At 44.9% G+C, this 18,689-nt stretch overlaps 1 protein-coding gene across 4 annotated transcripts in view; it reads left to right on the top strand.

Annotated features, from left to right (window-relative positions):
• The window catches only part of TP63 (tumor protein p63), a 101,970-nt gene that overhangs the window by 48,776 nt on the left and 34,505 nt on the right, over positions 1-18,689 (top strand). For all 4 annotated transcript variants that reach the window (XM_066193356.1, XM_066193357.1, XM_066193358.1 and 1 more), the window contains exon 4: positions 3,329-3,583. In XM_066193356.1, coding sequence (XP_066049453.1) covers positions 3,329-3,583 — 255 coding nt within the window. The remainder of the gene's footprint in view (positions 1-3,328; positions 3,584-18,689) is intronic.

The following is an 18,689-nucleotide window of genomic DNA, read 5'->3' as shown; positions in this document are numbered from 1 at the left end:
GATCTTGGAATATCTTAAGGGTATCTTGCATTTTAATGGGGCACTTATTTTATTATTTTGGTTTAATTGGATCCCAGGCAGCACCTTCAGCATTTCCAGGCTGTGCTGTCTTGTTAACGCTGACCACTCATTTGGCCATCTTTCCACATTAGCTTAAGTGGCCTGGGATTAGAGAAATAGCTTTTAAGTGAAAGCTGAAACACTATTGTTCTGCTGTCTGTATGTCTGAGCTGGTGTAGGAGACTGTTTTCATCACAGCTGTCTTCTCATCATTTGCTGGTTAGGGAGTGTGTCTGATTATAATCTCCATGAGGAATGAAACAATTGAGTGATGCTTCTACATTTTTGAGAAGTCTTCAGGTCTCACTAGAGTATTCTGGGGCAGGAGGGTTGTTTTTTGATGAAATGCAAAATTATTGAGCAGGTAAAAGACTCTTTGTGGTACAGTATGTTAGCATTCTGGCTCTTTCCATACGGAATTAGCTTCAAGGGAAGACATGTACCAAAAATCCGTTAAATAGGTCCTGGCTGAGTGAATAGCCTGCAGGAGATGAGACATAACTGTCATCTGTGTTGCCAAAGTTGCAATCTCCTTTTGGAGAAGAAGAACCAGTCTGGATCACTCTTTCCCCCATCAACAATTTAGCTTTGAGTCCAATTAAATACAAGCTCTCCCATCTAACAGAGGTGCTGGGCACTAATAACATCCACGCTGCTCCAGAGGGGGAAACTGAGGCAAGGAGGGCAAATGACTAACCTGAGTCACTGGTTCACCCAGGATTAGGACTCAATATGTAATTGCTTTTATTACTCTGCTGCCTGCAGGCCTGAGACAAAGGAGGCCCATTAAGTGCAGGGCTTTTTACATGGTGAGGAGCAATCCCTGCCCTGCAGACCTTGCTGCCTGCAGTAGGGTGAGGGTGGAGGGGGAGGAGAGGTGCCTTGCCCAAGGACACAGCAAGTCACTGATAGAGCAAGGGAGGGAACCAACTCTCCCTTCTCTCTGCAGCCTATCCCAGCTATCAAAGGGAAGTTTTCTGTGCTGCTTCCTCCTGCTCAGACCTTCACAGCACAGCTCCTAGTAGAAGGCTGATCCATCTCTGGAAGGTCCCATGTGCCTCACTGAAGATCCCAGAGCACCAGCCTCACCTTGTGTTTAATAAAACCCCCAGAAAATATTTGCTTCTTCTGGTGAATCAGAAATGTAAGGAAGAGCTGCAGTGGGTGGTTTAAATTTCTCTACTTCCATTCTGGAAGCACAACTGAGAGTATGAAATCTTTGGGCACATGGAAGACACTTCTTCCTCACAAAGGAACCATCCTGTTTTCCTCTGTGGCTGAAATGACTGGTAAAGCTGGGTTTTAAATGGCTTTTCCAAAGTTCTCAGGAGAGCTCAGCAGAGAGGTTGTGCCCTTCCCTTTCAGGTCTTGGGAGGAGTGATGTGCTACTCGAAGCTTCAGTAGGGCCACTGGGTTTCCCAGTATTGAGAAAGCTTTTTGTTATTGATCTTTGTGGTTGGTGCTGTGACTCAGGGAGCCTTTGCTTTGTGGCTGATAAGAAGAGGAATAACTGTTGGAAGGATGAGGGAAATTGTGAGCAGACTACCTGAAATACTGACAGATAGGTGAGCTTTATCACTCTGGGTAGGACTGGAGCTATAGGGTGTTGATGGACATGAGCTGCTTGGAGCCTTGGATGAGAGAAAGAGCTGAGTCCCTTCTGCTGTATCAGCAGCCGACAGCAGAACCAGGTGCCTTTGTTGCTGCATGTTCTTGGCTGAGCCCTGAGCTCTGGGAATGGGCACCACAAACCTTTGGAATGCTGCTTGCCCTGAGATGGGCACAGTTAGTGCCCTCTGGACACACACAGGGATGAGGCTGTGGATCCAGCGTACCTGACTGAATCCCACTTGCCTGCTGCCCTGTCACTGTGGCTGGTGCCATGTCCTTTGGAGGATGAAAAACATGCGGCAGTTGTGTAACTTTCTCCAGAATACTTGCCCAGCTTCTGAGTGTTGGTAGTTCAGAATTCTAAAATCAGATACACTTGTCTTGATGGATTTTTCTCAAGCAGAACTTGTCTCCAGTCTTTCTGAACTTAGGCTTTTAGTATTGTGACGTTTTGCAGCAAAAAAAGAATCCATGCTTATTTGTGGGTTTTGTGAAGAATAACTGTGTTTAAGCTAAAATTCTGCTCAAGATGTTTGCTTATTCCCCAACTTCTCTTTAAACAGAATATGAAAACTAATTTTGTATTTGCTCTTTTTCCATGTAGTCTAGGAATTTATCCCCTTCTGTCATACTGAGTTCCACCTTTCTCCTCGTCTTTTTTTCTAGGCTGAAAAGTTGTCATCTATTGCTGCATTACAGGATGGCATTAAAAGGATTTGCTTAGTCTTGTCACCTTCCTCTAAACTGTGTTCCCCTCTCATCTCTTTGAGGTGGGGGACCACAGCTAAACATCGAATTTAGGGTATTAGATTTTTTTTTTCTGTTAACCTCTCCTTAATCTAACCTTTGCCTTCTCTGTACTCTGTTCCTATAGGGTTTTGGTTTTGATGTCTTCCAGTCATTTCATATATTGTTTGTACTTGAAGGCTACTTAAGTGTTATGTAGCGCTTTACTACTACTGGGTAACTACACTTAACTGTACAACTGATCATTCCTAAGCATGAGAGGAAGCCTTCCATGTTGTCTGTTTCCATTCTATTTGATCAGAACTTCAGTTCTCTACCACCATCCGTATTGATCACTGGGAGTTGAATACATGGTGCAGATAGGCTGGTGGCACATAACCATTTTTCCAGTGAGTCACATTTCAGCACAATTACTACCTGAGTTAGAGGTCCTAATGCCAGCCTGTGTAGTGGGATCAGATCCACAGCCTTTGTGCAGAGCATCAGACTGTTGAAGATGGTGTAGCCTTGTACAAGTTAGAGCCAATTGCACTGTAGTGAACCTGCTGATTTTTATCAGGTTACAGCAGTGCCTCTGAAAAGGTCTGACTGCGTGTTGCTAGACATAGCGAGCCTGTCTCCCTGTGATGGCTTTCTGCCCTGCACATCACCTCCTGGTTATGCACAGACTGTTTTCCCAGCTCTGCTGTTGATCCAGTGTGTGTGACTGTGAGAAGCTGTACTCCTTTCAGTTTCAGTCACCAATATGAAGAGGGGGATATTTTTTGAAAATCTCCCTCCTGGTGTGACAGGAACGGTGATGCTGAGATGATGCTGTGCATCCTGCATGGTGGAGGCTGTGCCGTGTCTGGCCAGCCTGTGCTGATGCAGCTCCTCTTAATGCTCCTGTGCATCTTCTCTTTGCCTGCAGCCACAGTACACGAACCTGGGGCTCCTGAACAGCATGGACCAGCAGATCCAGAATGGCTCTTCCTCCACCAGCCCTTATAACACGGAGCACGCGCAGAACAGCGTCACGGCCCCCTCGCCCTACGCCCAGCCCAGCTCCACTTTTGACGCCCTCTCTCCCTCCCCAGCCATCCCTTCCAACACAGACTACCCAGGACCTCACAGCTTCGATGTATCATTTCAACAGTCCAGCACAGCAAAGTCAGCAACATGGACGGTAAGGACACGGTATCCCTTCACTTCTTCACTGGCTTTGATCCCCTTGCCCACAGTGACTTTATTCATGTAATACATACCCAGGCTTGTGCAAGAACAAAGTGACCCGAGTCCTCTGCAGAGCGTGATGTGTCACACAGAAGGGAGACATTTATCTTGGTTGCTCTGAGAGGGTGTGGTGGGAATTTAACCCTCAGCAATATCACTAAATCCCAGAAGACTAAAATGCCTTGCAAAAAGCCAGTCACGTAGAGACCATGTGTGATGAACGAGTGGTGCTCATTTTGGGCCTAGCAAGAGCACTGGTGTAAAACCTGAGGTGGGCATTAGCATTGCCTCAGTGCTTCCCTTGCTTTCTTCATCCCTGTGTTTGTGTGAGGTTTGGCATGCAGGGCCATGCCAGCAGGATGGAGGCGGTGCTCCTTGCTCAGACCCACGGAGAGTGGGGCTGTCATTTTCTGTGTCCTTCTCCTCTTGCAGCTGGTATGGGAACCCCAGTGTGTCACCAGCTTGGGTCAGCCCTGTGTGTTGTTTGAGGTTTTGTTGAAGGGGGTGGGGTTGTTTTATTGTGGAGTTTTGTTGTTGGTTTGGTGTTTTGGGTTTTTTATTTACACTTTGCTGTCAGAATACTACTTTTCTTACCAAAAAAAATGCAGAAGCTTGAAACGTCAGAAGCCCTGCTGTTGATCTTTGGTGGCGCTGGCTTGATTGTTCAAGCTCTAGAGACTTCATGGCTCAGGACACAGCACTGCTGGAGCTGGAAGTCCAGCTGTTGTGATTTAGGGCTCTGGAGTAGAGATGTTTACAATGGAGATTATTGCTATCTTAAAGATGTTCAATATTTGCCTTCCTCTCCTGCAGGCACTTGGAGTAGGTGTAGTGAACAATGTCCTGCCCCACGCTACGCAAATAAAAGCAACAACTTTTTTTTTTTTTTGAGCAAAAAAAAGATAGCTTTTACAAAAAAACTAAGAGCATTAAAATAGTGTGGGCTTTTTTTTTTTTCTTTTTAATCTGAGGAACTGCTTTGATCTCAGATACAATCTAGCTGCAAATGCAACTAAAAAACAAGCTCCCAGGTACTGCTGCCAGCAAAGCAGCAAAGCCCTTGTGCTCTAGTCTGGAAAAAGATGCCATATAACCACAGATCACTCACTATAAGGTTACATCCCTTATATTTTAAAAGCCTTTTCTGGTAAAATTTTCTAGAACTGACATTAAAACTTTGTTCATAAAATCATGTTAAATGAGGTTAAAATGTCAGTCCAGTCACAACCAAATTTTCATTTGTTTATGCATAAAAGAGTGATGTATTTTTCAATGAAATTGAAATTACATTTTTTACTCATCAGTCTGGGGAGTGATGCTCTGCTGTAGTTTGCGCTTGTTTTCATGTCCTTGTTTCTCCTATTACACTTCGCACAATATTTATTTTCAATTCCCTTTAGATGAGGAAACTGTTGGTCAGTTCTACTTTCCATTTCTCAGGGCAAGAAAATGCTGGCTGGGATTTCTGCTGGCTGTTCTGGAGAGGGTTCTTTGAAGGAGATATGAAAAGACGTTCTCTTTTGATACGTATGGTACAAAGAATTCTCAACGCAGCTGCAAGGAGCCAGAGTGTTTGATGCTGTCCTTTCAACTACAAAAGCAGTCTTTTGAAATGAGATTTGAACGTATGTAGGTTGTCCCAGCAGAGATGAGGGCTACTAGCAAGCTTAAATGAGATGTTGTGCCTCAATGATAGTGGCTTTTTGGGGTAGAAGTGAGGGCTGAATTTTAATGTGGATCTAGGTAGTGGTCAAAGCTCAGATTACATGCTGACTGTGAAAAAGAAATAAAATCATTATTTAGTGACTACAGTCATCAGATGTTTGCAGCCTGGGGAGAGGCTCATTTAGCCTTTCCTCCTTTTTCATTGCCCTTATGTGGACCAGCAGATGAAGGTGTATTCCCCATGCATGTTGCAGTATGTTCAGGTCTAAGTCCATATGCTTTACTAAAGGAATGGGCTCTTAAAGAGCTGTCTGATTAGGGAGGAGGGAGTCTGGTCCAGGTGTCCCTGCACTGAGCCAAGTGACCCAGATTTAGCTGCTGGTGCAGGGGCTGGCAGTGTGTGCTGTGCGTTCACAGTGGATTATGTGGTGCTGGCTGGGGACCTTCAATCAATATGCCTTGCAAAGTAGAGCATCTATCCATCTTCGGAGCTCTGCCCTTTGCTAATTAATCCACCAACTCGTTTCACATGAGCTCTTGAGCAGTTGGTAATCTGTGTTCGACAGCTTTATCAGTGGGGTGGGTGGGGAAGGACGTGAAGGCTCTCCTTCCCACTGTCGTCCTGAGAAGTGTGGAAACACGCATGAAATGTTGATGAAAGGAGGAGTGATTGCCCCATCCTCTCAGCAAGAGCAAGTTCTTGGAGTTGCTCCCCCCCACATGTGACTTCATACACTTTGATTAATGCCTGTCGTCTTTTTTAATGATGGATTAGAAACTTACCCAACTGGAAGAGTTTCTTCCACTGCAGTGACCTATTAAAAGTTTAATTACTTGATGGCCCCACCCTTATTAAGAGTCCAAAACTTGAAAGCCTTGTTTCTTAGTTTGGTTTAGTTTTCTCTTTCTTTTTCCCTGTTTTCCCTCTTGCAGTTTCTCGGATAACAATATTAAGTAAGGAAATCCACTGTGTTGCACTTTCCCCCTTTATGGGGGGGATGAGCCAGTATGACCCACCTTGTCCTTCTGGGAAGGGGGTGGTTGTGCCTGGCAGAGAGTGCCCTGTCCTGGCTGACAGTGTGCTTCACCAGAGCTCCTCCGAGCTTCTGGGCTGAGTCATGTCAGATTAGGTCATGGGAGCAAAGGCAGTGAGCTGGGTAAGAGGAATGGATTATTTCTCCAAAAAGTAAGAGCTGCTTTCATGGAGTGATTGGAGACCTGTGAAGGTGCTTCAGGTTTCTAAGTCACTTTGTGCCTTTAGATCACAAGGATTCTGTTGGAGGTGGGGGAAAGTAGAGAGTGTACTTGCTGGTTACTTAAAGGGTATGTTTCTGAAAACAGACCTGGAACCATTTTTTTTTCTTTAAACTTTTTGGTATTTTTTTTTCTCCTCAAAATTCTGCGAGGAGGAGGTTTATTGTCCTAGGACAATGGACACCCTTTGCAAAATAAGCAGTATTTGTGTAATATAGGCTGGGAGGGAGATGAGTGTGACAGCTTCTCTGCTCGGAGTTGTGGTGGGCTCCTAATTAAAGGGAGGGGGGAAATAAAAAAAAAAAGGTCAAAATTACAAAGAGAAACACTAACTGATGCTAGGTGACAGGGTGATTCCATATGTATGAGCAGTTCACTTTGAAAATATTGCAAATTTTCTCTCTGAAGTCTTTCATGACCTTAAGTAGGAATTCCAGTAAAACATGCTGTCTAATCAGGTTAGGTCTCATTTGTATGCAGTGTTGATCTAATTAATGATGACAAATTGAGATTGGATTGCAGAGGACTTTATAAGCATCCTTGATTATTTTTTTTAATTAATGACTTCAGTGTACGAGTAAGAATATAAGCAGATTAATCGGCCTTTTCAGAAGGAAAGGCTTTAGCAATTGAAACTCTATTGAAGTGTTTGAAAACAAAAGCCTTTATGGTCTAAATTGAGCAAAGTTTCTCGGATGCACCCTCATCCAATAACACCTTCTTGAAAACCGTGCTGCAAAGGAACAAACAGTTATTGTTTGTGATGATGGGACAGAGAGTAGGTGGTTGAGGGAGAAGCCCTCTGAATTGGGTGAAGGAAGAACTTAAGCAGAGTAGTGTCTCATTTATTGTGGGAGAATTCCCATATGCCCATACATTGCAGTATCTCCTCTTGTTTCTGCAGCAGAAGGAAACAAGGCATTTCAGAAGTGTGCCACCTTCGATTTTTTTTTTTTTTTTTTTTTTTGGAAGTTGCATGCCGACCTTCCCCACCCACTTGGAGCTCAGATAAATAAATAAACAACTGCACTCCCTTTTCCCCCTAAAAAATATTTGGCAATCACCTGCCACTAGCAGAACCTGTTAAATGGGGGAAAGCATGATTGCAGTAGGAAAGTAAAAATATAAATTGTCTGTCAAGGTAAGTAGAAGTTAACGTTACTGCCAAATGCAAGCTATCAAAAAATGAATCTGGTCCGCCCATCCCCAAAAGCAAGATACCACCTTATAAGTCATGAGACTCTTTTTAAAAAGACAAACAGGTTCTTCTTATTCTCTCCCAGGTTTTTGAGCCTTTAGGGTGCATCTACTAAATATTTTAAAACTTTTCTTGATAGTCAGAAGAAGGCAGAAATTGCTTTAAGTTTTTTTAATGAAGACTGAAATTTATTTGCAAGTTTTTGATTCTGCTGAGGAAAGACACCAAGCCCTGGGAGACTTGCATAATTCAGGTGTTGGCAATACCTGAGTTTAGCAGTTTATTCTCATGCCCTGCAGTAGGTTGGAGCTGAGCTGGGTTGGTCCTTGCAGGGTTTGTTATGGAACATGGAGCTCTCCAAAACTGCAGTCCGTGTTCCAGGCAGGCTCACTGGTTTTCCTGTTCTCAGTAAACTCATCTGTACCTACAGCCATCAGAAAATGCTCAGATTTCAGACTCTTTGCTCTCAAAGATGGATAATAGTGTGTGCAATGTGCATGAAAGCAACTAAGTGGATTGTGCTGGCTGGGGTTAGTGAATTTGAAAAAGCTGCATTTTAAGGAAGCTGAAAAGAATGCACTTAAATTAGTCCACACAAGCAATAACAGGTTTTTGTGGTTGAGAGAACAGATTCCTTGGCTGGGCTATCTCAGTATTTCTATTTCAGATTGATTCATTCCATTATTATTTTAAATACATTCTGTATTCTGATCCACATAGTAAATTTGGGACTTTTTTGCCAGCCTCTATAAAATGAATTAGAGGACTATGCATAAGCATAGTGAAGCAGTCAGAGGGCAATTAGATGTGTACATTGCCTTGACTCAACTGTCCCTAATTACGTGTTCAGTGTTCTCTTAAATAATCTGTTCAAATAGTGCATCATTTCAGTAACTCCGTTCATGTTCAGTATGTCCTGAGTGCTGATTATCTCTCAGTATCATCAGTGAAAGCTTTTTTTAAAGGCTGGTGACTCTCTCAGTGAATATACGTGTGTGGCTGTGCTGAGTGTTCCTATGAAATCTTAGCTTTGTGATTCCGTGGTGGTGTGTTGGTCAGTGTAATCTGAGCTTTGCGGTTTCACCCTTTAACACTGTCTTTAAAGCTGTCAGGAGAAGGGGATTGAACGTGGCCTTGTTACAGGATTTTGGGTTTTCTTATCTTCAGAGGCTCCTTGTCAGCAGTGGTGTGGGCTTTGCCTGTTTGCACAGGGCAGCTGGGAAGGGCCCTTGTAAGGGACTCGTTTGTGCACGGGGTTTGCAGCTCCACGAGCAGACAGATCGGTCACCTGCGGGCCACTGATAGTAAATGTCTTCAGCCCAGCAGGTTCCCCAGCAGAGTTTATTTCACTGGTGATAGCCCCCACTTGTTAAGGCAGAGAGAAATGGAAAAGGTGCTGTACTCCCAAGGGGGAGAAGCAACCTGGAAGGAGAAGGCAATGGAGGAGGGGATGGGGTTGCGGCTGGCTGATGCAGTGCTGTGAGCCTTCGTGGCAGATCAGCAGTGCTGCTGTACTTGGCCATTTGTCTCAGGTGAAAAGTGGCTCAGATTTGGCTTCCTTAAGCCCTCAGCAGCTGTGCCTGCCTCAAGAGGCTGCTTCCAGCATGCCTGGGCTCTTGGCACAGGGCAGGTGGGGAGGCAAGGGCGGGTGTCAATTGCCACCTTCGCTCTCGCTCTCGTGCAGGGAGAGGTGGCAATTGTGTTTTCTTGCTTGAGGAGCTTCTGAGGTGTTTCCTTCTGTGTGACATTACAGGGCCTAACACCAAGGCTGTTCAGGCATAAGTAGCTTGTCCTAGGTCATCTACCTGGAAAGAGAGGAGCCAGGCTTATTGTCTTTGAAGGAGGTGCCTTTCTCACGGCAGGGAGGTGTTTTCAAGCTCACAAAGCTGGGAAGAGCCAGTTCACCTGTGAGAACGAGTCAGGAGGGGCCTGCTGGCTTCTGTTTGGGTTTTTATGCTTGAGTAAAATGAGATCTCAGTGCATTAGGTTCCCATTAGAATATAATTGTGTTTTTTCCCTGTAATATCTTTGTCATATATATTTTGTTTTTATTACCAGCTATCATCTTCTGTTACTCCTTACTAGCAGCTATACAGACCTGTGGAGCAGTTTCTAGAAAATGCCTTGTGATGTCAGCTGTCTTGCATTTTGTTTCCCCTTATGTCCCAGATTGTTTTGTAAGTCCTGCTAAAGCAGTGTAGCCTCTCTGTGGGAGCAGGAGGTTTGCTCTGTGCTCTGTTAAACCAGTGCCCTCCATGGTGACAGAGCTGAACTGTGGTGCAGAACCACACTGTAAGGGACAGTCTGTACCCCGTGAAACTTACTGGTGCCCAGGAGGGGTGAGAAGGGAAGTTATTTACTTACTGTGGGAACTAGTATTTGTCAGCACTGGGAACTGAAAATGTGGGTCTCCTGCTTTGAGTGTGTGCCCTGATCTTCAAAGAGCACGGTCAGTGTGGGGCACCCAGCATGCCTGCCCTGCTAGGAGACAGCAGGCATCAGGTGGTGTGAGTGACCTCCTGTCCCCACTAGGATTTAGCTTCTTGGTTGCAATGCTTGTGGCCAATTCCCTCTCACTGTAACTGGAGGTGGGTTAGAGCTCACTACAGGGATCCTACTCTACTCCTGGGGCCTGCAAGTGAAAAACCCTGAGGCATTAAAACATAGGATGGGGAGGGCTTATGTCCCCCGCTGGGGCAGAAGATCCCTCTGCTGTTTCGTACAAGCAATTTCTAGTTTTGCTGGCATCATATTTTTTTTTTCTTCTTCAGAAAATTTGTTTTAAGGTTTTAGCTATTTTTGAAGGAAAACTCAGAGGGGAAAAATTAGGTGCAAGAAACTTTTTCTGGTTTTAAGGAGACTTTTTTGTCTATGTGGAGAGGAAAAAGCATAATTAAACATAATTTTCATCAATGCAACTTGCACAAAAAAAGCCCCACCTACTTTCATGAGAAAGGAATAAAGAGAATCATAATCCTGGATTAGGTATCTTTCACTACACATATATAAAAACAACACCGTGTGAAAAGGGGGAAAATATATATGTGTACATACACACACCAAACATACCAATGTGCCTCCAGCAGTATTACCAAAGGAATTAACTTTACAAGAAACAGCCAGAGCCTGGAAAGAAGCCATTTTTCAAATAAAAGCTGAATGAGACTTGTGGTTTCTGAGAACTGTGAGAAGGAAGGGTTAAAAAAACATTTAGAGATAAGAATAGCTGATGTTGGGAGATGAGTGAACATCTTGAAGTAGGGGAGGGTCACTATTTAAATCAGCTTTTCTTTCTTTTTTTCTCCTCTTAGTTAAAAATTGGCTTCTCCTAAGAACAACGTACAGGATTAATGTAGTACTTTAAATCTTCAAAGTGCTGCACAAACATTACTTCCCTAATCAGCAAACACCTTTGCTTGGTAGGCAAATCAGGAGTGGAGTCGCCATTTTAGAGAAGGGAAACCGAGGCGCCAGAAGTGCCAAAGTTTCCGAACCAGCAGATTTTTGGAGTGAATTTTTTTCCTTTTTTTTTCTTTTTTTTGGGGGGGAGGGGGATTTTTTTTTGTTTGGGTTTGGTTTTTGGGGTTTTTTCGGTGTTTTTTATTTGTTTGGTTGGTTTTTTGTTTGGTTTGGGTTTTTTTGTTTGTTTTTTTTTTTTGTTTTTTTTTTTTTGGTAGCATCCAACAGTGGGACTGCCTCTGGGCTGGGGTGTAAAAGCTGCTGAGTTCTCCTGGATTTCACAAGTGCTGTGCATGCAAAGCAGCCTGGCAGAGCTGAGAGAGGCATCGGCACAGTTGTCTCCTTACCTTTCCAAAGGTCACGGCTGCTGGCCCAGAAGGGAGGCAGCAGCTCCAGGGCAAGGAGGGTTTCCTAATAAGTTGCCAGTTTCCCCCATACCATTCTGCAACTTAAACAGCATCTACTGAGCACTGTTAGAAGATATTTCAACCCTACAGAGAAGAAAAGAAAAAAAAAAAAAAAAAAGTTGTGCAAAGACTATTTGAGTGGCTGTTGAATAAGTCGCTTTTGGGTAAATTTTTTCAGGAAGGCTGGTGCAAGAGGTATTGCTCACCCTGCAGACAAAGACTGCCCCTGGAGATGATCATTCCTTTCTTTAGGTCAGCTGAAATACCGCATTTGTCAAAGATATTATGTCCCTGCCAACTCTATACAGAGCACACAGCAGTTTGGAGGTGTGCTTAAGCAAGAATAATTCTGTTGTGTTGCATTGGTGGTGCTCTGTGTGCTGAGGGTTTAGCTGCAGTGCTTGGCAGGCCATATACTGTGAAGAAATTCTTACTGTGTTTTAAAAAGAAGTGTCCTGAGTAGGGATGGCTTCTGTGTAGAAAGAGCGTGAACTTTATTATGCAATGGAAATCTTTTCATGAGGTTTTGCTATGTGCAGGTGTGTCAGATTTGTTATTGTAAACACAGCAGGATAACTACCCCAGTAAGAGCTTAGATCCTCTTGCAAATAGACCTGAGTATTGATACAAACGTTACCGTTTCCAGTTGTTCAAGGTAACACTTAAACATTGGAACAAACCTTGGTGGAGCCGCAGGAGGAGAGTGCTACTTCTCCCTCATTTGTTTTATTTCTTTTTAAATGTATTCTGTGAGAGTTTTCTTAACAGAGCAAAATATTACATGTCTGATAAAAAGCAGTGTTTTATGGTCTGCTGATACGTGTTAGCTGCTGAAGTCCATCTAAATTCAGCTTTGTGGAAAGGTGAAAAAAGTGTTAGAGGAAACAGGAAAACAGCACCTGAAGGCTGACCTGGCTTTCCTAAACAAATGATACAAGACTTGGGTCTATGTTTTGTGGCCTGTTGTTTTCCCCATTAGCCATGATGGCCACACTGCCTTGGGGCTCTCCTCCCTGCACGCTTTGTGCCCTGAGGTGCACCACGCTCTCCTCCTGGGGAGAGGAGATGCCCTGCTCAGGTGCAGCACTGCCTGCGTTTGGCTCCCAGCCCAGCCTCAGAGCTGCTCCTGCCCTGTGATTTAGATGTGATCTGGGTAACACTGCGCAAGGCATTCCCTCTGCCCCCGCTCCCCCTCTTCCCCTCTTCCGCATACCCACCCTCAAATACAGGACTTCGATCCCATGCTGTAAAACACTTAGACCCCTGATGTGAGATGCCCAAGGGCGGCAGATGGACACTGCTGCTAGCTGTGTGTGCCCTATCACTGGCTTTAGATTTCAGGCCTCTTATTTTGCTTTGTTTACAGGACATCAGAGTCTTTCTACAAACTAACTTTTGAGGCAACTGAAACTGTGTCTTCAGGCTAAAACTTGAAGCCTGAGTGGTGCTTGGGTTATTGCTTCCCCTGCTTGAGATATTGAGCTTTACCAGCACTGGGCCTGACAGGTGTGAAAATTCCTGACACACAGGCCATTTGGGGGCTATGACTAGAGGAAAGCCTGTTCCTTCTCTGTAGGCAGAGCACAGTGCTGTCCCAGTGCTGTGTTAACTGTGGTGCTGAGCCTTAACAAACTCATCCTGGCACTTGTCGGGGCTCATTAGCTCAACTGTGTGAGCTGTGCTTGGGAGCTGCCTCCCTCCTGACCTTACAGTGGGAGAAAAGTGAGCCCAGGTTTGTTATCAGACCTTCACCCAGAGCTCCTCGGACCCTCCCCTTAAAAGGCAGGGCTGGAAGGGATTCCCATGGGGAAGGGATGGGAGTGGTGCCACTGGGCTTGGTGCCCAGCCTGAAGGGTGTTTGCAGAGCCGGCAGCGGGGCAGGCAGTGCATCCGCTCTGTCTGCATTTGAGCATCAGCACTGCCATGGGTGGGAGAGAGAGTCTTCCCATGAGATGTTTGTCCAGTGTCTGAGCACTGAATGATCCCTCTTCGTTAATCAGCAGGGTGGTGGCTGGTTTTGCAATGAGTTCCTTGTCTCCCATCTCTTCTCCTGCAAACCTCTCATACAGCTCATTCTTAGTCATTTTTTTAGACCCATCCTTGATGAGTTCTTATGGGCATATGAGCAAACAGGACTTTAACAGAAAGGAGTCTGTGCACTTCTAGATATCCTACTAAAACCTCTTATGGTATTGGCACTCAAAAAGAAGGTGTTCATGCCCTAGGAAAATCTTCAGAAGTGTTCTTCAGAATCATTAGTTCTCTAAGGCTTGACAAAGACAAAGCATGTGGAGCGATTGCATTGCAGTCGGTTTCTATAAGGAATTCATAAATTTGACCTTTATTTGGCATTCCCTTTGTGTGCTGACTTCTCTGATGAGTCATTTTTGCCCATTTCCTTTGCCATGCCTCTTGAGGTTGGAGTCTGTCTTTCAGGGATTGTTTATCAGCAGACTGATCTGTGCAAGATAAAGATGGGGAGAGCTGGGTTGTGCTGATGCTGCTGGCGTTCAGAGGGAGCGCTGCAGCACAGGAAGAGCAGCTGCATGGGCGAGACGAGTTCCAGGATGAATTTACAGGGACACGTGCTGGAAGAAAACCATTTCCATGCTGCATGTCTGGTGTCAGGAGAACAAAAATGCTCTGATGCTGTTAGTCACCCTGCTGAATGGCACTATTTTGTTTCAGTGCTCTGATATTCTGATGCATGCTCTGCAGCTTCTTTCAGAGAAACTTTCAAAACACAGAATTCGTGGGGCCTTTCTCTTAAGTAAGATGGCTTGGTAGCATCTCAAATGTTGATAAATCACCTGGCCAAGATTGATTCTGTTAGTGATTGGGAATGACTGGCTTGTGACTTCTTCCCTCTCCACCACACAGGTCAGAGCTGTTGGCAGCCCTTGCCTCTGAATTGGGTGCTCCTGGAGTGCCCCTTACACTGGACACCTGAGATGGCACTGTGACCACAGTGTGACCCCAGTGTGACCTGCTTGCTGGGGAAGTCAGCATTTCTCCGCTCCCTGGAGGAGCGGAACTGAGCACACAGGCTGCCAGGGAGTAGTGCAGGATGGCCAGGTATTCCTGCATGCTGGGGTCTCTGGGTAGCTTGCTGCCTTCAGCCTGCCCAGCATGGCTCAGCAAGGGTGTAGCAGTTCACTCAGCTTTTTTAAATGTTTTTTTTTTTTTTTTTTTTTCCCCTTTTTCCACTGGTCATACCAATCTGATTACACCTTCGAGGGATCATCTGCCCCTAAAGCTTAATTAAGGAGCTAGTCTGACTCGTCACTGACTCACCTGCCTCTCTATGAGCTCATGTCTGACTTGTCCTAGGAAGATAGTGAAATACGTCGGGCTTCTCTGAAATATAGCAGGGTTTTGCTTTATTGCACCGCTGACATTGCTGTTGGCTCCTGCAGAGGTGAGGAGAAAGATGGTTAGAAAGACCCCAACTTGGTTACTTTTGTCTAAACTTAGTCGCTCACCTCTCTGTGCCTTGAAAAACAAGATGGAGTTTTGCTTGCACAGCTGTAGGTACGTTAGAGTTAAAAAAAAAATAAATTAAAAATTAAATAAGCTTTGAGTTTTGGCTTCAGGCAAACTAGGTGAAATGATGTGTTTTGGAGATGAATGCTCCTGCAGGAGGCAAGATGTAGCTTGCAGGAGAACATCTGCAACCAATCCATTCTGTATGAGATGGGGCCAAGACTTGTTTGTATCTCAGTACCTGTTCAAACATGTTATACCATAGCAAAAAGAGGTTTTGAATGCATTGAGGAAGGGTGGGTAAGAAGGAAAAGAGACATCAAGCTGAATGTTTGCTTAATAGCCTTGATTTCTTCATTAAACTTTTAAGCACTTTAATAATCTGATTAGCTACTTTCAGAGCACAGTACAATTTTTCTTTTTTTTTTTTCTTTTATTTTTTCCTCTTTCTTAAAAGAGAAAAAATTTACCCAGCTTGGTGCTGTGAGATGAGCTTGCTTTGTGACCTGGAGCAAATCTGCTAACTGTTTGCTACTTTTCTGTACTCACCTTGAGGACTGCTGTTTTCTGCTTTTCCGTAGTTAGCCTGAGGACTGCTGGTGGAAGGATGTTCTGTAATACGTTTGATCAAAGACAGTGCAGAGATTTGGTTACCAGGCTGGATGCCTGGACCCCAGAGTGCAGCTTTCCACTCCAAAGCTCCTTGCCAGCTGCTCCCATCCTCTTTGTCCTGTCGGAACTGAATGTAGCATGAATATCTTGCAATGCAGCTTGCAGAACTCATTTGCCTGCCTTTAATTGGGCACTTGAAATGCCTTGTTCTGGAGGCCTGTGGCAGTGGAGAACAGTTACATGACTCAGGAGTGGTGAGGTTGGTAACAGGCTCTCATGCTGAGGTTCTCCTATCATTATGCTGATAGTTCTCCTCATCATATTGAGCTCTGCATTGTTTTGTTTTTTGGTTTTTTTTTTGTAAGAGAACCCCAGAGATGTACATGCAGCTGTATTTCTGGTTTGCACGTGTAGCTAATGTGGGTGTTGAAGGTGCAGACTGTGTGACCAGGATTTGTTGTCAGTGGAATGTAGCAACTGTTACTCAGATCTTTTTGCTTGTATATTAGGCTGAATTCCTTGCTGAGGAGACAAGAGAATTGATTTGGGCTGAGTAAGGTGGACAGTGTGAACACAGTGCCTCTAAAATCATTTCAGAGGAAAGGGGCATGCATTCCAAGTGCTTTGTTCTAGGTAAAGATGGGGTTGTAATACTGCCTGGGGAGTATTTTGCCAGTGCTTAAAACCAGCAGACTGTTGGGGTTTTTTTCTCCCCTTTTCTCAAACCAAATCTTACTATGACTTCACCAAAAGTGCTTGTGTAAGCAGGGTAGCCCTGGTCACATGCTGATCTTTGTCAAGACCTCAACACAGAAGCAAATTAAAGAACTGCAAGATGCACTGATGCCTGTCCTCTGCCTTTGGTGTTGACAGGGCTCTTCCACTGTGCACTGGCTCTTCAGGGGGAGGTTATTCTTACGCCCAAGTCTTCATGCCATTGTCAAATCCCTAATAACTCTTGGTGCTGCTGTTCACATGTACTCCCTGGCCAGCTACCAGGAAGGCCTTCTAGAGCTTGTCCACACTTGGCAGATAAACACACATGGGAGGCATGGCCTTGGGCTCCATGCAGCGTTGCATGGACATGCAGGCTGTGCCTAGAAAGAGATGTGCTGTGCCTGTGTAGTGCTGCAGCAGTGGGCAGTGTCATTGGCTCTGGCACATTGCAGCTGGAATGGGATGGTTAGGGGCTGTGCAGAGACAGCTTGCTGTGCCTGAACTTCTTTTCCTGCGTGTCACACGGGGTCAGCATGTGGCCAGCCAGCAGTCCCTGTAGGTGCTCCATGACCATGCCTTGAGCAGGGGCACTGTTTGCGTTAGCCTTGCCCTGCAAGACTCACCTGACCCAGAGAGATGGTCAGGGTTGTGTTCAGATGCAGATTATACCTCACTCTAATGTTTTTAGGGCTTCAAACATGAAGAATTTAGGTAGCCCTATTGTCTTTCCTTGAGTTTGCTCTTGCTGGGATTGCATGAAGCACCTGATATGTATTTCAGGCTGCCTAAATGGGTCTCTGTCCTGATACTCTGGTGGCTTGTGCAGTCTTCCATTTCTTCCTTCAGAGCTGGGTTGCTGTGACACTTTTGAGAAGTAGCAGGGCTTCTCTCTGGAGAAATCCTCTTTGGGAGAGAGTTTCTAAAGTGATTGACCGACTGGGGTTCTGTTTGCGTGCTTAGGAGCTCCCATCCCTAAATCACTGAGAAAGATGGCTGAAGCCACTAATGACACTCTCTTAGCCAAGCATTGGCTTAACACTCATTTTATCTCTGTCCTGTGCAAACATTGCCTTGTTCCCAGAAACCTCTGTTGGCTCTTTATCTGAATTGGGTGATGTAATTATGCCTCCCAGCCCACTACTGCAATGGGAAAATGGGTCCCTCCTGTTTCTGCAAGGAATTTTCAAGGAGCTTGCTCCTTGGAGAAGCACACATCAGCTTCTGTGGGAGTGGGGTGTTGGGGGTGTGTGTTTTGTTTTGTATTTTTCCCCTTGGCTACACGAGCAGCTAAAGCCTGTAACCTACAGGAGTTGGAAGCTTCATGCAGAAAATTAGCTTAGGTTGGTGGAAGAGTTGAGATTGCATTTTTCTTGGCTAATTAAAGGATTAAAGGTGCAGAGATTTAGAGCAAACTGTCAGTGTGCTACAGAAGAGAGCCTTTGATGGTTGAATCCAACTTGAGATTAAACAAATTGCATTTAAATAAGAAATACATGGCAACAGTTACAGTCTAGCTGGGCCTCTATTCCTCGGTGTCCTTCAGGGTCCGGTAGATGGTATGCTGTGTCTGGGGCTTCTTCTCCTTCACCAGGTTCCTTCTTCCCAAGTGCCTCCCTTTGGAGTGTTTCAGTCTGTTGCCTTCACACTTCGTAAAATTTGGGTTCTTTTCTTCTAACCCAGTCCTTTGTGCAAAGGAGCCCTGCACTCTCCCTTCCAAAATAATGAGCTGCTGTTTGTCATTGCAGTAGCATGGTCACATCCTTGTATGTTTTGTAGTATCTCTGATCCTATTTAGGGTTTTTCTGCATCCTGGTGCTTTGATGTCTGCAACTGGAGAGCTAAATATTTACTCCCCTGTTGAACTTAGTGAACTTTTGCCTGTTGTTCAGTTGAGAAGCTGGTGGATGGAAAGAGTTGATTGTTTAATGGTGTCTTCCTCTACATAGTGGCTGGTAAAATTCTAGAGAGGCAGTGAACTTGAGCAGGTTCCAAGTCCTTGACTTCTTTGATTCCAGTTGATTGTCTTCAATGGGCTACACTTGCAAATGGCTTGCTGGTGCTAGTCCCAGCTCTGCTCCTGCGTTTTCATTTGGATAGCATTACATTCAGAGCGGCTAAGGGGATGCTTTTAAGTGCTACCCTTGATAGCACTTGCAGTGGTGCAGGCTTTTGAGATTCAGGGTATCTATCTCAGAACAAAGCTTGCTTTTTGCTAGGTCAGGAATTCATCTGCACAGCATCGTGCAGGGCAACCATCTGTTCTG

The sequence above is a fragment of the Chamaea fasciata genome, unplaced genomic scaffold, assembly GCF_029207755.1.
Source record: "Chamaea fasciata isolate MVZ Bird 193981 ecotype frontalis unplaced genomic scaffold, bChaFas1.0.hap1 SCAF_11, whole genome shotgun sequence".
Taxonomy (NCBI): domain Eukaryota; kingdom Metazoa; phylum Chordata; class Aves; order Passeriformes; family Sylviidae; genus Chamaea; species Chamaea fasciata.
Note: the sequence above shows the minus strand (reverse complement) of the source record. Positions and strands in the feature narration are given on the sequence as shown.